Below are 22,855 nucleotides of genomic sequence, written 5' to 3'. Positions count from 1 at the left end.
AATATTAAAATTGAGTTTGGGTTCCATAGTTACTCCCAAGTCAACAAAACTGTATACTTACTACAACCTAAAGTTTTGTATTACGTATGAAGTAGGGTCTACAGATCTACGTGAAAAGCACATCGTTTTACATTTTTTAAGGTTCAATGGCGTGTCATTTCTAACACACCAGAAACTAAGTTGTTTAAGTCTGTTTGCAACTGACATCTTTCGCTATTCGAGGTGAATGATTTAAAAAGTTTTACATCGTCAGCATACAATAAAACTTTTGAAAACTTAACAACAGTTGATATGTTATCAATACATAACAAGAACAAATTAGTCCAAGATGGCTACCTTGAGGAACGCCTGAAGGAACATTGATTATGTCGGAAAGAGTATCGTTAAATATGACTTGTTGAATTCTATTACTAAGATAAGAAGCAACCCATTTTAGAAATRTTGGTTGAAAACCAAGAAGATCAAGTTTAGTAGTTTTCACAGGCTTCTCTTGAAGTCAACTTAAGTCTATTAAGGAAGTTCTGCATTGACAGTTGCAAGGTCAGGGCTATATGGTGGATGTATCAAAACTTCTCAGCAAAGCTCTCCCAGTTTTTGCCGAATCATCAAAGATGAAAGTCTAGCGTTCTCCTGATGTAAAATGAAGCCCTTTCTGTTGATCAGTTCTGGCCGCTTTTTTCTCGATTGCTTACTTCAATCTCATCAGTTGTTGACAGTAAAATGTAGAGTCAATCGTTCGATCAGGCTGGAGTAGCTCATAGTGGATAAATCCTTTACGATCGCACCATACAGTCAGCATAACTTTCAAGGCGTCAAAAATGGCTTTGCGACCATTATTTGAGCTTCACCACGCTTGGATCAGCATCGTATTTGATCAATTTTCCGCCCTTGTTACCATTCACTTCAGAAATGGTTCGATTTCATTTCGCGTCAGCAAAGAATCGCAGATGTTAATTCGGTCAATTAAATTTTTCACACAGACAGTTCATGTGGTAACCAAACATCGAGTTTCTTTTCCTAGACATCTTTTTTTAAAAGGTTCAAAGCCATTTTATGATGAATGTTAAGTTCCTTAGAGATGTCATGGCTGCTTATGTGACAAGCCTGGTCAATAGGTCGACCAGAGCGAAGTGCATCCTTCACATCGAAATTTCCAGAACAGAAGCGAGCTAACCAGTATTGTGCCACTTGTACTGATACAGCAGCGTCTCCGCAAACTCACAAATTTTATTGGTGACATGAGTGGCATTATTCTTCCCTTTTTATACAAAAATTGCAAAATATAGCGAATTTTTACATTATTTTCATGCAACGACATCTACTGACAAAGTACGAAAAGATTTTATCGACTATCCAATATATATATATATATATATATATCTTTTATTTCACACATATTACAAAGCAAATAGAGATTTATGGAAAATCTCAAAGCAAAGATCGCAAACAACGCGTCTAAAATTAGTACACAATTTGAATGCAACCATTCAGCATAACGCATAAATTTTTATTGCCACACTTAACACATGAATATAACTGCGATCATGATTGATGAAAAGAAGTTAGCAGGTAAACGAAAAACTTTCCCTTTTGCGCATTTCGCAGCTCGCTCGACTCAAGCACACGCACTTTTAGCGTGGCATTCGGAATGTGCTGTTATATGCGCCTCTCCAAAAACTGGCAAAGCGAACTGAGCAACCTGTTTCAGCATTAGCATTCATTTCGTTTACGTTAAAACACGCATAGTCGCGCTCACATATTTATGAAGGGCCATGAAATGCCTTAAATCTTGAATGAAATTCTGGTCAAGTTCGCCACCGGCTGCATTCTTTCCTTGACGCACACTCTCATGCCTTTCTCGCACGCTTGAACGACTACAATATTTTGTTGTTTCCTGCTGGGCCGCTTGTGGCTTATCAATATATTTATCGAATCTTTTTGCAGTTCCCGGTTTTCTTAATTTCGATAGTGAAATCGCTGAAGCAGGTTTATAATTTAAATAGTTTAGAAAGGAAAAATTTCGTTCTTTCCTTTCTTTGCGTTGTTTAAATGAGAACTGATAAACGTTCGCTGAAAAAACGTAGTTCATGGTTGAAACTCGGTCTCTGTTGAAGAAAATTGCATTGTTTTTGTATATTGTAGCAAGAGTTGGTCTAGTGCTTTATTATACTGATTCCGGTATATACCAAATATGAGTCAAATCGAACTGTAGATTGCGATAAACTGTAAGTTTGTACACAGGAGAGGAGAGATATCTTCTCACTAATAATATGAATTCCGAAAGTGAGTGAAGTAAACTCCTAATTCCGGAAAAGTCTCAGTCACAGCACCATCTAAAGTCGGAAAATGAAAAGAATAGTATTCTTGATGTACATACATATATAGATATATTTTCATTCAAGTTTCAAAAGCTTACACAATTTAAGCTACTACGGAATAAGGTGTTAACTTAATTGCCAGTAAAACAATCAAACGATCTAATAGAGATAACAGAGATACTATTATAATTGATATATTTTGATATGATATGATGTCAGAGGCATCACACCAGACTGCTAAAGAGAGAATTTTATGAAGCCACATAAGACCTACTGTGGTTAATATCAAACTACAGGACTAGTTTCGACAAAACAACTTCAACCTAACAAATTTGCTTAAGAACTTTATTTATAAGTATATTTCTGCTGTTTCACCTGGATATCTGAAAGCGAGAGAACCAAGGTATTTTTTTCTTGATCTGGCAAAGGCAAGACATTCGAGAAGGAAGTGTTGGGAACTCATTCTCTTCCAAGCAGATCTATTTAGAATCTGGCGGTGTCAAGTTATAACGCCTTTAAATATTGAATGGTAAATTTTCCTGAGCGCGAGGAGATCACTAAACCTCTTACGATTTATATTGGGCAATAAGGAGCTACTAGATCAGACATCTCTACTTCTACTGTACCACTCTCGAGAATACGATCAACGAACAAAAGGCTAATGTAGCCGCTCTAGTAAGTAATCACCACTCAGAAAGATAGTTCTCGACAAAGTACTCCTATATTAATCGTCCCACAAGCTCTGATCCATCTGTAAAAAAATCTCAGCACGTCTCCTTCTGGACAGACTGACATAACTAGGCTTGGAGGCCTGGTAATCCAAGTATTTTAAAATGAAATCACAGTGTGCTAGGGTTTCGGAATGCCCAAGCTCGCAGTTATATATGTACCCAGCACCGTGAAAAATAACTCAAGGCTAACAAATAAGAAGATTTATATAATTGACAGTCCTATAGGCTAAAAAAGCGAAAACTGTGTAAAAAATTAAAAACCCTTAATACATAGAAACTTATATGTACATACAAGCTGTGATTGATATTTTAATACTGTCAGTAAGGGTAGCCGACCAGCTGTGATTCAAGCTTTGGCCGCATTTTGACTCCATTGATGCGTCGCACCGCAGCCAATGGACAGACTCTCCCATTTATGTAAGCACTTCCCAACCTACTTAAGAACCCATGCATATTCATACCGCTTCATTAAATGTTCTATTTACATACACGAGCACGCACACACTTGAATACACATGCCCACATGTGGCAGTAAATTAGAGACTCCATAGAGCTACCTACATATTTTTAGATCACCGTCAGTCATACGTAACCAAAAACGCCAAGCAAAAACGCTTACAACAAGAAAATACCGTTTAATAGCAATGCCCGCTAGGCGGCCGCAGAAGGAGAGCTGGCTCTAGATTATCTAGCGGCCGTTTGTTGTTTACAAATTCAAGCACTCAACAACAATTTATAACATTTCAGTACTCAGTACTCTGCACTAGTCATGCTCCATGTGCTTCTTTTGGGTTATTTTTTGCGCTTTGCCGGTTGGTGCGTTGGCTTCCAGCTTTGACTGCCAACGGACGCCGGCCCGAACTTCTGCACCGGCGGCATCAAGTCAGCATGTCAGTGAGTCAGTCAAACAACTGGGCGACTAACGTTTGCTATTTAGCGGCCAAAGCGACCAAACATAGATGCGGCAGTTTATGGCGCTGGTCACAAAAACTGCACAGCTATAACGGAGTACTGTTACATACATACAGGTTTTAGCCGCGCTGTACGATTTGCACTTGACCGCCCAACAATTTTCATGGCAATAATTTCATGTTTCATGAGTTTATTTACAAAACATTTCAAATAATACCAAAAAGTATAGAAAATCGGAATATTATGTCTTTTCATGTTAGGTCTCTCTTGCGAAAATACCGACTGAAGTTTGAATTATGTGCTTACAAGACCTCTTACATCATTATATCATCTTGAACAAACATGATTTAAAGTGATTTTGAGGGAGTAAATATTTGTGATATCGATATGTTATTTTTGTCCGTTGTTCCAAAAAATATTTTCAGAACCATTTACCAATATCCAAAGACAACTAAAGAATTGTGCCCATGATTACTCTGTAAAAATTGCGTCGAAGAAGATGGTAAAGACACACTCTGTGCCGCCTCAAAAGAAGCCCACACAGTTCTAGTTTCATTGAATTCTTGCTCCGACCAAAGCACCAACAACAACGGAATTCTTGACATTGTCGCTGATCAGACATATTCAGTTCTATGTTGGCCAAACTATTAAATTAATAGACTTATTGACTTAAAAAGCGCGCTTTCACATAAGCACATCAGCGCATACGAATACACATAACAACAACAACACATACACGCATTCAGGCACACAACTTCGTACCATTGCATGTGTGTGTGTTTATAAAGAGCAGCGCCAGCATGAGTTGKTTTTGGGTGAATGCTTTTTCCCTCGCATTGCCTATACAGGGTTTGTCCGGAAAGTAATAAGACTGATTTTCTTCCGACGCGACTGTACTTCGGAGTGTACACGCACCGACTGGATTCGGTAGAGGGCATTCCTAGCTAATGAACGAGTGGCTGATCAGTTGTCTCCGAGCACCTGGAGAGTTAGGACAAACATTTTTGCGCGACGTGTTTCTGTGAGTGAGGTAAGCCGAAAATGCAGCGTTCGTTAGAGCAGAGGTACGCGATTAAATTCTGTGTGAAACTCGGTAAATCTGCAACAGAGACGTTTGATATGATCAAGCAAACAAGATGGTGTGTTTCGGTGGCACCCGGTCTTTTTGGAGGGCCGGGAAAGGTTGCTGATGAAGAACGATGCTCATTGTCTTGTTTGACATCAAAGGCATCGTCCACCATGAGTGCTTGGCAATCGCGCTGGCAGCGCTGTATCGACGCAGTAGGAGTCTATTTTGAAAGTTTTTCCAGAATTGTAACGATTGGTTCAATACATTTTTTTAAATCGACTCAGTCCTATTACTTTCCGGACAAACCCTGTACATACGGCATACTATATGTGTACATATGCATGCATGAAAACGCAGTCATCGCTGGTAATTGGCGGTTTAACAGGTTGGACTGGTTGGCATGTTTCACTGAGCTCATTTTAGGAATCAATGCTCCAATTGCAATTAAACGTGTAACAGTATTGCCCGTTCTCTCGCTGCTTGGATCTGGCTGCTTGACGTGATTTAAATTGTAACTAACAAGAACTAATCTAAGAGAATTTTATAGACAGACTACCGTGTGCTATCAGATTGTACATATGTATCTATGAATTCCCGAAGAAATGTGAAAAATCAGAGAAGATAAAATGAGAAAAGGCTAACTGTGTGCATATGGCAGAATGCTACTGTATTAATATTCCGAAGACAACGCAGACAAGAATTTGTCTATATTATTTGTATAGTGACCAAAGCCATCATCATTTTTGTTGGTGGATTGGTTAGATATTTATATAAGTATGTGGCATGCTTTGTCTACGCAGCCGTTTAAATATGCGCATTTAAGTTCGAAACAAGTCATTGAACTTTTTGTCGTCTATTTGTGGTAATTTCTTTCGAAGCTTATTTTTCGTAAAGGTTTGTATTTCATTTTTCATATCGCTGATTTCTTACGGCTGTGATACTTGGGTAGCAATTTCATCCTCAATACTAAAATTCTGAAGAATAAACTTCGTTTAGAAGTGACCTGAACACATCTTTCAATCTTTCATACATTTTTTGTATTGCCTCTATCACATTCTTTACCATTTCAACACATATTTGCTGGGCGTGCCGCCTGCCCAATTGAGACAAAGTATCTTTTAAAAAGTAAGTACCTACACAAGACACTTGAATGCAGCAACTTCACCACGTGTTCGTGTCTCGTTTGCTCACGCTCCGGCTTATTGACGCCGCCTCACACACCTGACAAGCATGTATGTGTTATACATTTATTAATTTTTTGGGACTTTAGTAGGTCACAGCATGAGGAAAGATATTATGTTCGGCCAGAAAAGAGTGTACGAGGTAATTAAAAACGCAAACGCCAACACTTTTTCTAGAAATTAGGTGCCGAAGAATTGGACATTTTCGCTCTTTGTTTACCCACCTTTCTTTCTTTGGTAAAGTACTATGGCAGATGAAAGAAAAGCATAAAGCACAGCGACGATAATTTCCCGAATAGATTCAATGCTATCGTCAGCTGTCGTGTTTACGTCAGTAAATAGCCGTTTAAGGCAGCAACAAGTGGACTGCGCCCCAATGCTTGCACCAAGACATGATATTAGAAGCTAATAGTTGTTGGCTATATTTCGGACCATCAATAAACAATTATTTTTTATTTTTAATTTTTTGTTTTTTTTTTCTTGTTTTTGCGTTGAACAAATACTAGCGCGTAAAGCGGCTCGAAGTCTAAGCTAATATGATCAATTGCAGATCTTTGTGTGTGCACAAGTACAAGCTGCTTGCAAAACATACATCACGAACGAACAACGGTTCTTATGGGCTTTTATCAACATCAGCTTCGTTATTATTGTGTACGGTAAGTGCCCAAGAGCAGCTTCAGCCCGATTATTTGGGTCATCTGCAATACGAAACGGTACGTTTTAACAGTGTTCCTAGGCTTATTTAATTAACAGCTAACACTTCGCACAAAATACCTTGTAAATAGTACAAACTCAGAGCTGGCATTGGTGGCTGGCGCAAGTCAGCGGAAGCGGTTCGCTGCTTAAGTCTTTTGTAGATTTCAATCTGCACGCGAGAAGGTGCGTGAGACGGGACCGCCGTAATTGAGTGGTGGTGAAAAGAGCATTGTGTTCTCATGGCAGTTAATATGTTTGCACTGTTAATTAGCTCCACTTGATGTGGTTTTCTAAACATACTTTATATATCCATACTTTACTTTTATGTACTTGTTATATAAAACTAAATTAATTCAAATCATAATGTGGCACTCACGTCAAGGCAATAGAGTTATGCGCGCAGACGTGTAGCTCTCAAGGGGCTGCTTTACATAAATACAAGTGTCTAACGGTACATAATTTTCTATTAATATGATATTATGTAAATGTGGGCGCGTCTTCGTAAGCATGAGAAAAATAGTAAATTTGTTGGGATTTTGCTACACATACGCATACTAGACTTATCTAAGAGATTGTTTCAGGTGAAGAAAACTTTTTGTGGTGGTGATATTGATATATTATATATACAAATACATATATGAATAAAAAGAGGAAGAATACTCGTTTGAGATATAATGGGTTTGATGGGTTTCTTCTATAGATTCTGGTCGTTAACGACTTGCTTGCTTGAAAAACTTGAGGATCGTGGCTGCCGAGTGACTGCTTATGCAGACGGTATAACACTTATGGTTAAAGGAAAGTACTGAGTATTTGATACACGGGTATGTCAGCGTCGTAACAAATTGGGCAGTAGGAAGTTGTCTCACCATCAACCAAAGTAAAACGAAATGATTTTATTTACTAGAAGATATAAGATGGCGGTGGCACCGTTGCCGCAAATGGGAAACATCCGTCTGCAACCAGTGAATACAGCGAAACATCTAGGATTCATATTGGAGAGAAAGCTTTCATGGAAGCCGAATAGCGAAGAGAGAACAAAAAAGACTTCGATTATACTACTTTGAAGGAGCCATTGACAAAAGGTGGAGTCGCTCACCGAAAGTGGTCCTCTGGATCTACGACACCGACTTTGTGTGGTGAAGGATTTTAGAAAGCACTTGCAAAGAAACTCGAGAGCGTTCAACGGACGGCTTTCATCAGCATGTGTGGTGCACTACGGCCACTCCGCCCATGACACTTAACACTATCTTACACTTAGTGCCCGTAGACATCGTCGGAAGGTCTATGACTCCAAAAATTTCTTGTTTCGCGTTTAGGAGGTCAAGACTTAAGTACTTGAGAGCGCATGCCTTCAGGTATCCCATGGAACTGGCGGGAGTGTAAATTAAACGACTATACAAATTTGTATTTGCTAATAAACGTTTTGCCAATTTATAAGTTCGAACACAGCAGTTCTTCTTTTCTATGGCATCGCAAAGGACAATATATATAGCAGTCCAACTTTTGTGTTTCCCGTAAAATCACGGCTAGGAGACCGTTGTAAATGTTGCATAAGTATTTCGAACAATTTATTTTATAACGAATACAAATATTTGAGCGGCATAAAGCATTCAATGAAGGTCGTGAAGTCATCGATAACTTGCCTCATGCGAGTCGTCTATGGACTACTGCCAGAGGCTCTCAACACCTCTAATGGATCTACCCAACACATTTTGTTTAATGTTTTGGATATAATGCGTGTTAAAGCAAGACTGGAAACACATGAATCTTTTCAAAAATCGACGTCAAGTAGAGGTCGCAAAAGAGATGTTCGAAAACGTAGCTGAGAATTCTACATTTATCGAATGCAACATAACTGGTGCTGTCAAACAATCTAGCGAATATCGCTTCAAACCTGAGCTGAAAGCGAAAAAAACCAAATTGGTTGAAAGCACTGTGGCTGACAAAAGAGTATGAAAAATTGGATTAAGCGTTGACATGCTTGTACTTATTAGTCTATTTTAAATGCGTTAATAAGAAAGTGCAGTAAAAATCGTGAAAATTTTGTTGTTTATCAGTCCGGGTCAAATTGGGTTATATCTTAATCCAGCACATCGCAGTAAACATAAATATAGAATAAGAAATGTTACAAAAAGCTTTTAGTGAAGAGAGGTGAACCGATTTTAACACTTTTCTTCTAAACTTTAAAATACTAAACCATTCAAGGATTACTACAATAATACTGTCGGAACGAGCCATATATTTGAAGGCTCATAAACTTATTTTGGCGTTATAGTGTTAGCTTAAGGATAGAGAATAAGAACTAGATAGAACAAAACAATATTGCCAATTTTTAACTTAATTATTTAAGTAAACTATTACAAAATCTGTATTTCAGAGCTGTGAAGTTAGTTCCAATGAAAATGTTCAACCATTAAAAACAAAAAAATTTATTCTATTGGGATAAAATGAAAAGTTAAAGCCAAAAGAAGAATATAAATGTTGGCTTTCACCTGCATCCCTTCTGCGGTGTCGAGGTTTTCTCTAATTCAAAATGGCGCACCAGTCACAGTCGATTAATGTAATGCATGAAGGTAAACAGATATTTTACATGCGTAAGAGCCCACATGCATATGTCTACACAAATGCAGATATGAGTCGAGAGAATTCGGTAGGCGAAGGCATTTAGGACTGCGCTAACAGCGAAATAATCTTCGTACGTTCGTTACGCTTTTCGCATTGTCAATTGCTATGCGAACCACCTTTACGAAAATAAAGTGCGTATTTTATTTTATTACTTTGTTGCATTGTTGTTGTGGCGTACAACAACGTTTTTCCGGTACATTAAACACTGGTTCCACATAACCGCTCATATACGGGCAAGAGCTTACATTTGTGTATCTCTGTGTTTATGTGTGAATTCCTCAATACATTGATGCCAGTCGAACGTTCGAACCGGTGCTGAGGTACACATTTGTAAACGCACTTTCACAACAAGAATGACAAAGCCGCCAAACGAGTGACAAGCCACACACCTTCAAGCAAACACATGCCACGCACACACACACACGCAGATGCGCGTAGCTATTTTAAATGCAAATAAACGCGGAGATAACCAAAACACTATGTGAGCAGGTTGTAAAGATCTACTTTAGCTGCTTCAAATGCTGCAGGTGGAGCACGCAAGCGCGTCGAGAAGCGAATGGAATTTATTGCGCACAAAGGTTATTGTGCCCCCTCACAATATGTGCCATCTATCTTGCTGTTGTCATTTAAATTACGTATGCATTACTTACCGATATTACGTGTGGCTAGCAGCAGCAGTTGCAGCGCCAGCACGGCCAGCCAGCGCAGCGAGTGCGCCGGGCCGAAGCTGTGGTGCATCGTGGCTGCGGAAAGCGGCCAACTCGTGGTCTTCCTCGGCGACATTCTGCTGGCCAGCGAAGAATTTGGGCCTTGGTGAGATTTTCGCCTTTTGGTGAGCGTCATAACCGCCGTTGTTGCTGTAGCTGTAGCTGTGGCTGTGGCTGTGGCTGTGGCCATCGGCCGCGTTGCGCTGCTGTGTCGCTCCACTTTGCAGCTCATAACCTAAACTAGAAGTTGTCGTCGTGTGTTTTCACAGTTGGTGAGTGTGTGTGTGTGCTTCTCTGTTACACTAAATGTGTGTTTCTTAATTCGATTTCCCTTTGCTTTAGTTCAAAATCTCGTGTCTATGGATAGGTGGTAGACGTTCATGTTTGCTCACAATCACAGCCAAACTCCATGCTGTAATAAAAAATGAAAAAATGAGTTTCTTTAAGCGATTTTTATTTGCGTTATATTTTTATGGAAATTTTGTATAAATATTAAGTGGAGGAAAATGCAGCTAATTAAAGGTGCGCTCACGGCCCTAAAGACTGTCTTAATTGGAAGTTACCGGGTTAATAAAGCGACTGGCTTAAAGCTCATTATTGTGCTGTAAATCTGTTGGGAAAGTGCTGACTTTGGGCTATAGGTGATGGAAAAAGTTTTCGCTATAAAAAATAATATTTGGATCTCCAACATTTATTCAACAGGCTTTCTCTAATTGAACAGAATCTAACATATTTTTACGAAAATATGTGAAAGAATAATATCTTTCCGACATAAAGCTCTATTTGTGTAAATTAAATTTTTTTCGCCTTTATAAATGCCATATTACATAAATTTTTTCAAGCAAAGGTAGACTTATGAGAACAGATTTCGTGCGTTGGATAATTTTTAAGTTTTCTTTTAAAGAATTCTCAAGTTCAATGACTCACTTTGTAAAAATCTAGAATAAGTTTAGTACAATGGCTGCGTTACGTAAGGTTATTACCAAAGAAATGTCGCCAGTTTGCTTGCTAAACCATAAACCAGTGAGTATAAAAAGTGGTCATTAAGCTTCAAACGACAAATGACCGAACATTAAACAATGGCGACTTGTTACGTAATGCAAATCGCTGACAGAAATAGTTTAAGAGATTACTGCAAAAAGCGAAGCTATTAACAACACATTAAACGGGTGAGCCATTAGGTAAATGGCAGCAGAACAAAAACAAATTCGATGTTCATTCTGAGGGACTAAGGCTGGGCTTGAAAGAAGCAGTAATGACCAATACAAACATTTATATGGAAAGACAAAAGTAGTAGGCTTCTCTCAGTCAAAATCAGCGTGAATATTTTATTTAAAAATTGTACAAAAATAAATAATGGAAATAAAACATTTACAAAAACAAATAACGAAGTTTTTTGTCTATTCCCAATTGGCTTTTCTTGTTCGCCATGGTCTACCATACAAAGCGCGAATATGCCAATAACTAAATTTGTCGCTGTTCAACAAATTCAATTTAATTTTTGCCGTACTCAAATAGATACATACATATGTATGTAGCTAGCATAAAGGCAATTAACAGTAAAAAAAATTTACAGTTGATGAAGATTCATGAAACTGGTTTTGAATTGTAAATCAGATTTATTCGGTTTTTTTTTTAAATCGCCCAATTGACTCTCTATAAATGCTAATTCACCAATTCAAAGACATATATATGTGTATGTGCTTGTGTGTGGTGAATAAATGCGCATTTGCTGTGGAGCTGCTGAATAAGCAATAACAGCAAAAGATTATTTGAGGTTTACACAGCGAAAGTATTCGAAATTGATCGCACCCATACTTGACGATTGTTATGACATGATGCCAGACTGTCATAGCTCGACATCAATACTATTTTTGCATTTCTCTTTTGACCAAAATATAACTAAGATTTCTCAAACTACACGGTTTATCCGAAAAGTAATAGGACTGAGCCGATTTAAAAATATTTATTGAACCAATTGTTACAATTCTTTAAAAACTTTCAGAATTAGCTCCTTCTGCGTCGATGCAGCGCTGCCAGCGCGATTTCCAAGCATTGAAGGTGTTAAAGCCAAGGTGCATGCTGCTTGGATCCCCTCTGTCGTCTCAAAATGCTTGCCTTTCATCGGCCTTTTCAGGTAAAGATGCAAAAATGTAGGGCGGCTGCGGAAGCGTTGGCATGCCGGCCTTGGTTAGGTAGCAGCTGTGAGCAGGGGCGTTGTTGTGGTGCAACTTCCAATCGGCTGCGATGTCTTGACGGACCCGATCGTTTGAGTCTCTTGAGGATTTTCACGTAAAAGTTGGCATTGACGGTGTTTACAGGAGGAACAAATTCATGGTGGACGATGCCTTTGATGTCAAAAAAGACAATGAACATTGTTTTCTGGTCTTCATCAGCGATCCCTTCCCGGCCCTCCAAAAAGACCGGGTGCCACCGAAACACACCATCTTGTTTGCTTGATCATATCAAACGTCTCTGTCGCAGATTTACCGAGTTTTACACAGAATTTAATCGCGTACCTCTGCTCTAACGAACGTTTCATTTTCGGCTTGCACCACTCACAGGAACACGTCGCGCGAAAATGTTTGTCCTGACTCTGCAGGTGTTTGGAGACAACTGACCAGCCGCTAGTTAGCTAGAAATGCCCTCTGCCGAATCCGTTTGGTACGTGCACGTTCCGGAGTATAGTCGATTCCTGAAGTCTTGTCATAAATAGTGCTATAATACTCAGCTTATGCTAATATTATAAGCTATGGATGAGATTTCTTCTAATGAAATAATGTCGCTTAAACTCCAAATGTCACCAGTAATTGATTTTGATGGGTGTTCAACTGGTAGAAGAAAAAGCTGCAAGGTGCTTAGAGTTGAGGCGGCTATGGTTTAAACCGGAAGGCGGGTAGAATTGAGAATTCAGTTCAGTGTAGAGTAGCACTGCGGCCGGTTGCCTGACCCACAGCACGGTAGAGGTTTTCGATCGGCCTCGAAACCTACTAAGGTGGAAAAGGTGTCCCCCTAATCAATTGGAATCAAAGAATACATGCAAAAATCTTGTATTATTTGAAACGCTAATCAACGCATTGTTTTGATATATGTGCTTTTAAGCACCGTGAGGTTAGTCTGTCAACGGCAGGTACTTTGAAAAACACAACGACTGTTGTACTTCAAGCTTAGAGATTCAACAACTAACTAAGATTTCGTCGAATAACCAACCCAAGTGATTCCGAAAAAGAAAGCATACAACAAGAGCGACTGTCTTAAATTATTAGAAACTATACTAGATCAAAGATTAACCTAACGAAGTTGAAACGTCCTCAAGACTGCTTTTACGGATTAGCAAAGGACTTCTTGCCGAAAGAGAAACCAGTTCCGCTTCAAAAACGCTGATGCAATTACAACCGAAGTTCGTTAAATCAACGAAATGCACTCTCGCTCTGGTTACAACATCGGCAGCCCTCCAACAACAAAGAAACTAGAAACGCACAAAAAATCAACAAGCAACAATTACCAAATAACTGTACTCCTACATATACAAAGCGCAGCTGTGCGAATGAAAACGAAAACGAAAACTGCTGCGCTTGCAACAAAATGCCCTTCACAGTGCACCAGCAGACAGACAAACGATTTCTTCCAATGAACCGAATAAAAAGATGAGAAAATGTGAAAAAATCAAGCCACAAAAGTATTCGAATGCAAAACATGAAGCCAACTGGCCAATGTCAGACCAGCGGGAAGCAAAAAGTAAACTTAATGGCAAGAAGAGAGACAACTTAACTTAAAGAAATAGCATGTTTGAAAATAAATAGCAAGAGCACGGGTTAATAGCAACCCCCGCCAGGCGTGAAGTGAAAAAAGTCGGCAAAGAGTGAGCTATAAAAGAAGTACATGTAGCAACGGTTAATGAGCAGTTGTTGCACTACCAGAAATAAGTTCAGTCACTGTCAACAACACAACAACAGTAAGCACACCGTTGTCGCGTTCAACGAAAGTGAAAGCACTTAGAAAGGTTGAACCCGCCGCGAGTGCTGTGCTTTTTCTGCTTCTGCTTCTGCTTCTGCTTCTTCTTCTTCTTCTTACTCAACTCTGTACGTATTGGACCAACCACTGTTATTATGTTACTTTGGCTGCCCAGTCAACTACTGTTTTCGATTGCTCTTTTCTCGATTTTAGTGCCATTGACTTTAACAGCCAATTTGAACGATTTCCTCGGGAAGTTGCTTTCCACGTGCAAAGAGCGTGAATACAACAAGACATTCGCAATTATTTTCCATTTGTAATTATTTTACATTTTTACTACCAGCGCTTAAAATTATAAATGCACTGACTATGAAATTAGTAAATGAAATGCCACAACCAAGCCAAAAACCACTCTTCGATAAAATATGTGTTGACACTTTTAGGCTACGATTTGAAGAGGGTTGTGGTAGGATCTTGAGAACAGCATTTCGTCTGTTTGACAATACTTCCGCCAAAATTTCGCTTATTTGTACCCTTATCTTTACTATTTAGTTAGTTAAGTATAAACAAAAAACGATGGATTTCAAAGTAATACTATATTAGGTTATCAAAAAAGTCTTGCGGTAATTTTATTGAATTTTAAGTTGTTCATAAAATGTTTTTTGATGGCTCATGCCCAGCTCTTGACCGATGCTACGGCTGCTACTATGCCGTTCTCTTTCGACCAATTCAGCGATTTTATCGCAGTTTTCGTCGACAGGCCTTCCAGTGGCGCATCTGCGACCACCTCTATACCAGAACGAAAACGTTGAAACCATCGTTGTGCGGTGGAAATGGAAACTGTATCGGGTCCATAAACTGCACAAATTTTATTGGCGGCTTGAGATGCATATTTTTTTTTTTTTTTTTTTTTTTTTTTTTAGCTTTATCGTAGTAGTGCTGTAAAATATGCCGTATTTTCTCTTTATTAATAATTATAACTCACGAACGACTTAAAAGAAAGGACAATCAATCAAACACGTGTTAGCGCGTGAAATGAGCTTTCCAAAAAGGTATAGCATGACCGGATGTGACGAATAAAACTAGAACTATGCGCTCTCAGCGCCAACTAGCGAAAATAATATAATGCAAAATCTTCTTAGAAACGATTTTTCATCTAAAACACTGCTCGGCAAAGCTGGTTTAATTAGACGCAAAAAGATATATTTCATTATGTACTACACTCCCTAGGGATAAATTCGGACTACTGGTCGCATTTTACACTGGCCATTGCAAGCGGAAGAAGCATCTACACAACGTGGGTCTAGCTACTTGTGCAAACTGCAGGTTCTGCGTCCCTTGGATCCATGTTTCCAAATAGGGATCACATCACTTCGCTAGCACCCAGCAGAATATTGACTATCAATATGCTGGGGCTATGTGAGTCTTTGTGATTTAGGAGAGGTTACAATGGACTTAAGGTCGCGGTGCAATCCTTGTGTAATAATCAATCAATCAATGCACCACACACAAATGGAACGTGACACATAAAGGAAATACGAGTATAAGGCTTGGTTCTACAGTCATCGGAAACAAGCATTTGATACTTTACGCTTGATAAAAATGAAACTGCTTTATTAAAGCCTGCTGACTTTTCAAAACTTTATTCCTGTACTTTTACTCTTTTCCTTGAAGAGAAAAAATAGCAAAGGATCTCAACTTTTCTTATGAACCGTCTCACCACATGGTTTATGAATATAATATAACATCGAACATATGTGAATATCACGGAGTTTACAAAATTGTATGGAAAATTTAAAATAGTGAGATTGGCGTTTTTTCGTCAGTCCGAGTCAAATTTGATGTGCTTATATAATGAGGCATTTTACGAAAGACATTGCCGTCAAGCAAAAAGAGTGAATACTTTGCTCGTAATGTTGCCATGTTTTGTAGAGTCTCCAGTGCATTGGAGTAACGGTAAGCGAAGCGACCCTGGATTTATATCCGAACAAAACCAATGTAGACAATAGCAGTCCACCGCAACACCAACATTTTCATGAAATGAAAACTTTTGCTCTCTAATCAGTACCGCTTATCGAAAGAAATAATTAAAAAAAACTTACTAAATCCCCGCAAGCGCCTCTGATTTGCTCCACTGTGTGACTGAAGTTAGACAAAACGGCATCAGCCGTCCTTCATACAAGATTTATTTGTTATATATTTGTAAAAATCAAACCGTTCGAAACGCAACACACCATAAATACATGCGCATTCGTGTACGTGTGTATAGGCTATGTGCATATGGATATATATGTAAAGCATTACATAGTTAGAGCAAAAGCCATACACAATATTTTGTCTCAGTTAAAACCAGTTCACAAAATTACTTTTGCTTTCGCAGAAGGGCACTCACCGGTGAAAATGTTGCAGCCTTCATCTGCGGTTTTATATTCACTTCGGCTTGTCTTATTTCTCAACTCGTTGCTTATTTTCTTTCTCCGCTGTGTTTTTGGAAACGAGCTACACACGAGAAGACTGCCTTGTGTTTGTGGTTATACATAGTATATGACTCACTGACACTTTCCGCTGACTGCGCACTGACAATTAGCCGAATGCGGATTTTCAGCGCCACATTTACTACGAAAAATCGGATATATGTACATGCGACTCGCTTTACATACACCTAAAATATTTGTTTTGTTTTGTCCCCGTACAGATAAATTTATTTAGTTTTCGGCACAAATTTACGGGTTTACCGCCGTTATGCAATCATATTGAGGTAGTTTTTGAGTCATGAGTTTACGGTTGCAAAGCAAAAGACTTTGGGCACGAACCTCAAACGGCATTCGCCTCAATGGACCATTAACAACGCCATGAGTAATAAATCAAAATCGATATTAGTGAGCAACTAATGGCGTAATAAATTTATGTACTATATATATATTGTCTGGTCGAAAAAGTCTCTTCGTATTTTGTCGTTGCAGACGTATATCTCCAGTGCTACCAATGACATAGTGCCATACCATATAGTGTTGGATAGGTGAAATCTTAGGCTTCATTTAACCCAAAAAAAATATTAAATTCGGGGATGGTAAAAAAAAGTTACAGCTGTTCAAAAATGAGTAAAATTATTGAAGAAATTCGCTTTAGTTTTTAATATTTGTACAAAAATTGAAGCATGCCACCAATAAAATTTGTGAAGTTTACGTAGACGATGCTGTATTAGGTCGTGTAGCCCAACAATGGTTCGCTTCCAATCAGGAAATTTCGATATTTCGATGATGGAATAATGTCTCTAGTGGAAAAATGACAAAAAGTGGTCGACCAAAATGGTACATCCATATTTGATTATGTATTTATTATTATAAATATAACAAAAAATTAATTAAAGTTTGATTAGAAATACGAAAAGACTTTTTCGACTATCCAATATCTGTCTATATATGTATATGGCTATTAATATTTTATACAATTTTTCTGTTATTTATAAAAAGAATAAAGATAGAAAAGGTATAAAGAAAGAGTAGAGCAAAGTAAGATATGAGCTCAAAGGGGACTGGGAGGTCGAAGACAGACATATTAGTACACATTTTTGTACTCTGAAATGTATATATAATATTTTTTTGCACACCAGTGTCACGTCCGATTAATTTTCAGCATAAAAAGGGACTAAATATTGCATAATGCTAATTTGCGATAAGTGAGCTAACTCGTGCATGAATAAGTAACTCAAATGGAATTTTTAAATTTTGGAAGAAAAGCTTTCTAATGGAGCTTCGTTGAAAACAGAGTAGTTTACACTAATAACACCGTAAATATGTGAACATATTACACATTTACTAACATATCGACACGTGAAATTCTAAATCCGGCCCAACTGCGATTTTTCGCACAGATTTAGATTTCACCGCTATGTATGTATGTACGAGCGCGCTGTCAGCTGGTTGGTTATCCATGCTTAAACGAGCGGCTTAGCAAGACTCATCATTGAGCTTTCTATTATTTACCTAGCGTGAAAACTCACCTTCACTTCAACGGCGCGGCTCGTTACACACCAGCAGCAACAGCAGCAGCAGCGGCGGCGGTGCAGCAGCCTAATCCACGCGCAGCCGTACAACCGCTTCACACTTGCAGCAAATACCGTGGCAAAAGCGTTGCAGTGGACCCCAGCGAAATTGCAGAAGGAATTGTATGAACGGCAAGTGGCGTTCAAATGAATAAACAGCACACACGCATGCGCAGACACACACTCGATGATCTGTATAGCACAGCGCCAATCAACGCACAAATCGAGCGACTAATTCCGAAAACACTTAGATTTCGACACGCACAAGCAAGTTGCTGCGATTATCTGCTATTATTGTGGAATAATTGAAAATCACTTTCACACTTTTTAACAGTAAAACTTTGGTTTTTAACGCGGACGCGAGTTTTTTTTTTCAATATAATAACGGTAGTAGCCTGAATAAGAAAACTTTGAAAATTATTTAAATTCGTTTGCATAATGCCACATTGACCGAATTGAATTTACGTCTCACTTTATTTATTTAAACACCGAATTATGGCGTTCTGCATGTGTGTGAGTGTCACCTCTTCGATGGCGTCGCTGGTGACCAGGCGGCAATGCAATTTATTATGTTGTTATTCTTGCAACATACTTATTGCAGCACACCATGCAATTTGCCTACTTTCAGCCAACATACACACACATTCACGATCGCACACACACAAGCTGCATTGAAAGGAAGCAAAACTCGCCGCGGCAGTTGCTGCGGAAAATGGCACAAGAAAATAGCACAAGTAACAGTTTCTCAGCTGCAATTTTCGGAACGCAGCTGAATGTCAATTGCACCACCAACACACCAACAGACGAAAAAGCAAACACCAAGCGCTCGTAAGAGTATCAAGAACGTCAAGTACACAGCAGAGCTCGGATTTGACATTGGCCCGTTGAAAAAAGTCAACAAAATTATGTTGTTTTTGTATTTACTGCAACTACCATTTGTTGTTCTCTGCATATTTTTTAGTTGTTATTGTCTCACACGTCTGCTGCCTGCAATGGTGTGTGTGTGTGTGTGTGTGTGTGTGTGTGAAGACGAGTGCGGAAAACCTGTACGGCATTGTCGGTTTGGCGTTCTCGCCACTTGATCAACTGCCTGCTTGCTCGTGGTTGTTGCTATGTGCTGTCATTCCAGTTTCATTTCACCTGAATGTCCGGTTATCGTCACTGTTAGCTTCTAGTGTCATACAAGTGCTTATTATAGCCAACTTAGCAAGACTGACGAACGAGTTATGCCGCAGCACTGGACGTGGAGTTCGCATTGGTGCGGATGGAAATATCTGCTGTGCTGCATTGGATGCTTGATGTTGCACAGGCTAAATAAAAAATTTATATTACTTTCTTCACCAATTTGCTTCCCGACATCGGACACTAGTCCAAACGGCTGGAGATTTCATATGGCTCTATGAATTCGGATTGGATGCGTTTTTTGTGTAAAAAATCTTAGTTGTTGGTTCAAGCTTTGCTAAGTATCTGGCAATAAAAGTGGTTCTCAAGATACATATATACAATCAGAGAAGTCTATCTACCAATGGCTGAAGTCTAATACCAGTGAAAACCTTTAATGTTTTGTCGCAGCCTTGCGTGTTTATCTTTTATACGGGCCGATTGGAAAATAGAAAATGCTGATCTTTTATATAATATATTTAATTCTGTGGAGTTTCAGTAACTTTCTGCCACAAATAGCTTGCATAAGCTCGATGAGACGAAAGCCCGTTTCAGCGCCTATAAAATGGTATTATCGCCAGTGAGATATTCGTCCGAAAAATTGCTATAATCACCAAAAACAAATGCCGTTAAATAGTTTGTGCAGGCAAAAAGTGTGTGCCGTTATTATAACTGAGGCCAGCCACACATCCACGAGCAGTGCATGCCAAACGTGATTGCTAAATTGCTAGTTACAATTGCCGAAATTGCAACATTGCCAGCAGCAACAACACGTCAACTGAAGCCGCTGCTGCGTCAGCTAACACGTCAATTGAGAGGCATTAGGCATCAGCAATCAAGCCATCATTCGAAAGAAAATACGTGCACTCAAATATGGATGTTAATGGAAAAGTAACAAAACAAGAATATTTCTACAAAAGAAGAGTTATTTAACTTCAGTCTTTTACTGAATTTGTATTGCTTTGACACTTTGTTGCTAGTTTGGTTGCTTCATCATAAAGGAATTACGATTAATAAGGGAAAAACTCGAATAGTTAGCTGAAAGGAGATAGAATTAACCAAACCAAAGGAGTACAAAAATACAAATTTCAATCCGTTAGATTCGGGTTAGGTTAGATGGCTGATCAAAGATCACACGTGGATGTAGTCCTTTGTGAGACCATAGAACAGAACAACTTCTTTGTTCGAACTTATAAATTAAGAAAACGCTTTGTAGTCAATACAAATTGAATTTCCATTCCCACCAACTCAGCGGGATGCCTGAAGGTAAGCGCTCCCAAGTATTTAAGTCTGCCATCCTAAGCGAACGCGGGACAGACAAGAAGCAAGTGTTGAGTTGTTTCCACCTCATCTTCTTCCCCCCAGCCTTACTGCTCCAAGATTAGGGTGCGGCTAGCCTTACTCAGGGCAAAAGGGCTCTTGCGACAGCTCATGTACCAATGATGGCCGAGCGCTGGCCAAGCTTCCAACCCTAATGTCAAAATTAGTCGGTTTTTGGTTTTCCCTTGATTTTCTATTCACATATTGATCTATGGGAATAAATAGCATTTTTATTGTTTGAAGCCTTTGGAATTTTTGAATCACAAAAACAAAACAATACAAAATGAAACGACTGATTTTGATGTTACGGATCAAATCACTTTTGACAAAGTTTTATTTTTGGACTGCTGACGCAAACTTATAATTGAATCATGTGACTCGATTGAACACTGCGAATTTGACGACATGATACGATTTCAAAAGGCTTTGGAAATAATGAATTAAAGCTTCAAAACTGTTAGGATGAGCTGAACGAAGAAACCCACTTCACGTTTGATTTTGAATGATTTTAGATGGTTCAGTTTTCGTAAATATTCGATGATCATCGATGACATCAGCCAAACTGAGAACTGATTAACGGTAGACTGATTCAAGCCTTGACCATTTAAAGGGTGCCACTATTTTTTTTTCTATTTATGTCATATATTTTTCAAAGATTTCTATTGACTGGAGATTGTGCTGAATATTGTGTGCACACACACATATGTATGTATGTACATATGAATATGTATGAGGAATACCGCTGTTGAGGAAAATTGACAGTTGATGGTACGTTTTCTTTCTGTTTGCCATTCCCATGCAACGAGGCAAACACACTTCTTGTAAAGCGTACTTGGCACGTCAAATGCATCTATGTGTGTGTGTGTGAGCGTTAATTATCGCTGTGCAACCTAATTTAGCGCTCGCGCACCAAATTGCTATCGCTCGCATAATATTAGAGTAAGGCACAAGTACGCATTCACAGTACCTGCCACGCTGGGGAAGGAATGTGACTTTGGGTGTAGCTTTGATGTGAGCTTGTAAGCACTGAGTATGAACGTATGCATGTATACATATATGTATGTATAAATGTCCGTTTGTGTGCAATAAAGTCACAATGTTACACTTTTATTTTTGCTTGCACCAATTTCCGCAGCGAAATTCATTCTTTTGATTAGCTAGCTTTTGTTTCTGTTTTCCCTCGCATGAGGTAAAACACACACACATACGCACATGGCCTTCGCTGCTTATAGGCAATTCACATGTATATCTTTCTTAATGCAACTTTTGCGACTTTTTCTACAATTTCTTTTGTTTTTATTTTCATGTTTGTTTCTTTTCTTCATTTTTAGACTCGCACTCGCGCACAAACACGAACACAGGCACAGTCATATGAATTTGCAACACACACACACACACACACATGAACGCGTTATTCCGATTATTCCGACAAGTGAACGAATGCTGACGAAAAAGAAAGTTTTTAAGCCATCTTTGCAATCGTTGCTGCCTCCGCTCCGCGCCTCGTCGGATACCTATTGCACACATTGTGTTTTGCTTTTGTTTTTGTTATTGTTATTGTTTTTGTTTTCAATCTACACACAAAGCACATGTGTGCGTGTAAAATGGCACTGTCCATTAAGTTTTGCGTTGCTTTGAAATCAAAAATCAAAAACCAAACAATCCAAATACATTTTCAAATGCCTACTATATCCGGTTTCCGATCCGCGGGCACGATTGGAGTTAGTCTGCACATCTGTGTCTTTGAAGGTAAATATTTTGTCGAGTGACATTTTTCACCTGTCTCCGCGGCTCCTATGAGCCAATATATCACACATCACATTCGATTATAAAGTACGTTTGTATGTATGTGTATGTATGTATATGTGTTGCAAATGCGCTTGCTATTCTTGCTTTTACACAATCCATACCCGCGACCTGCGACCGCATTCAAACCGATTTCAGCAGCGACTTTTGAGCTTGCACTTTAGTTACACATTACACACCAGTCGTAGCCGAGAATTGCTGCTCTTTCACTTGGTTGCGCGCACTTACCACTTGCAATGTTCGCTTGGAGACGTCTTAACACAAGCACGATCCGCCTTTAACTGATCGCGCCGCGCCAACTGAAGTCAGTTGCTTGCCAGCTAGTCCAAA

At 38.9% G+C, this 22,855-nt stretch overlaps 1 protein-coding gene across 13 annotated transcripts in view; it reads right to left on the bottom strand.

The window, feature by feature from the left end:
- The window catches only part of LOC108968727 (mucin-5AC), a 39,110-nt gene extending 16,293 nt beyond the window's left edge, over nt 1-22,817 (bottom strand). For 8 of the 13 annotated variants that reach the window (XM_018932917.1, XM_018932919.1, XM_018932920.1 and 5 more), the window contains exons 1-3: nt 22,754-22,817; nt 18,197-18,633; nt 10,183-10,651 (exon numbers count right to left, since the gene is read on the bottom strand). In XM_018932917.1, the coding sequence (XP_018788462.1) occupies nt 10,183-10,471 (289 nt within the window). In that variant the 5' untranslated portion in view covers nt 10,472-10,651; nt 18,197-18,633; nt 22,754-22,817. Of the gene's footprint in view, nt 1-10,182; nt 10,652-18,196; nt 18,647-22,629 lie in introns of those variants that run through there. The other 5 variants (XM_018932913.1, XM_018932914.1, XM_018932912.1 and 2 more) reach the window with 5 other exon arrangements.
- Between the last annotated feature and the right edge of the window lie 38 nt (nt 22,818-22,855).

This window comes from Bactrocera latifrons, unplaced genomic scaffold (assembly GCF_001853355.1).
Source record: "Bactrocera latifrons isolate USDA-ARS-PBARC rearing strain unplaced genomic scaffold, ASM185335v1 scaffold_227, whole genome shotgun sequence".
NCBI lineage: Eukaryota > Metazoa > Arthropoda > Insecta > Diptera > Tephritidae > Bactrocera > Bactrocera latifrons.
This window is presented reverse-complemented; position numbering and strand designations above follow the sequence as displayed.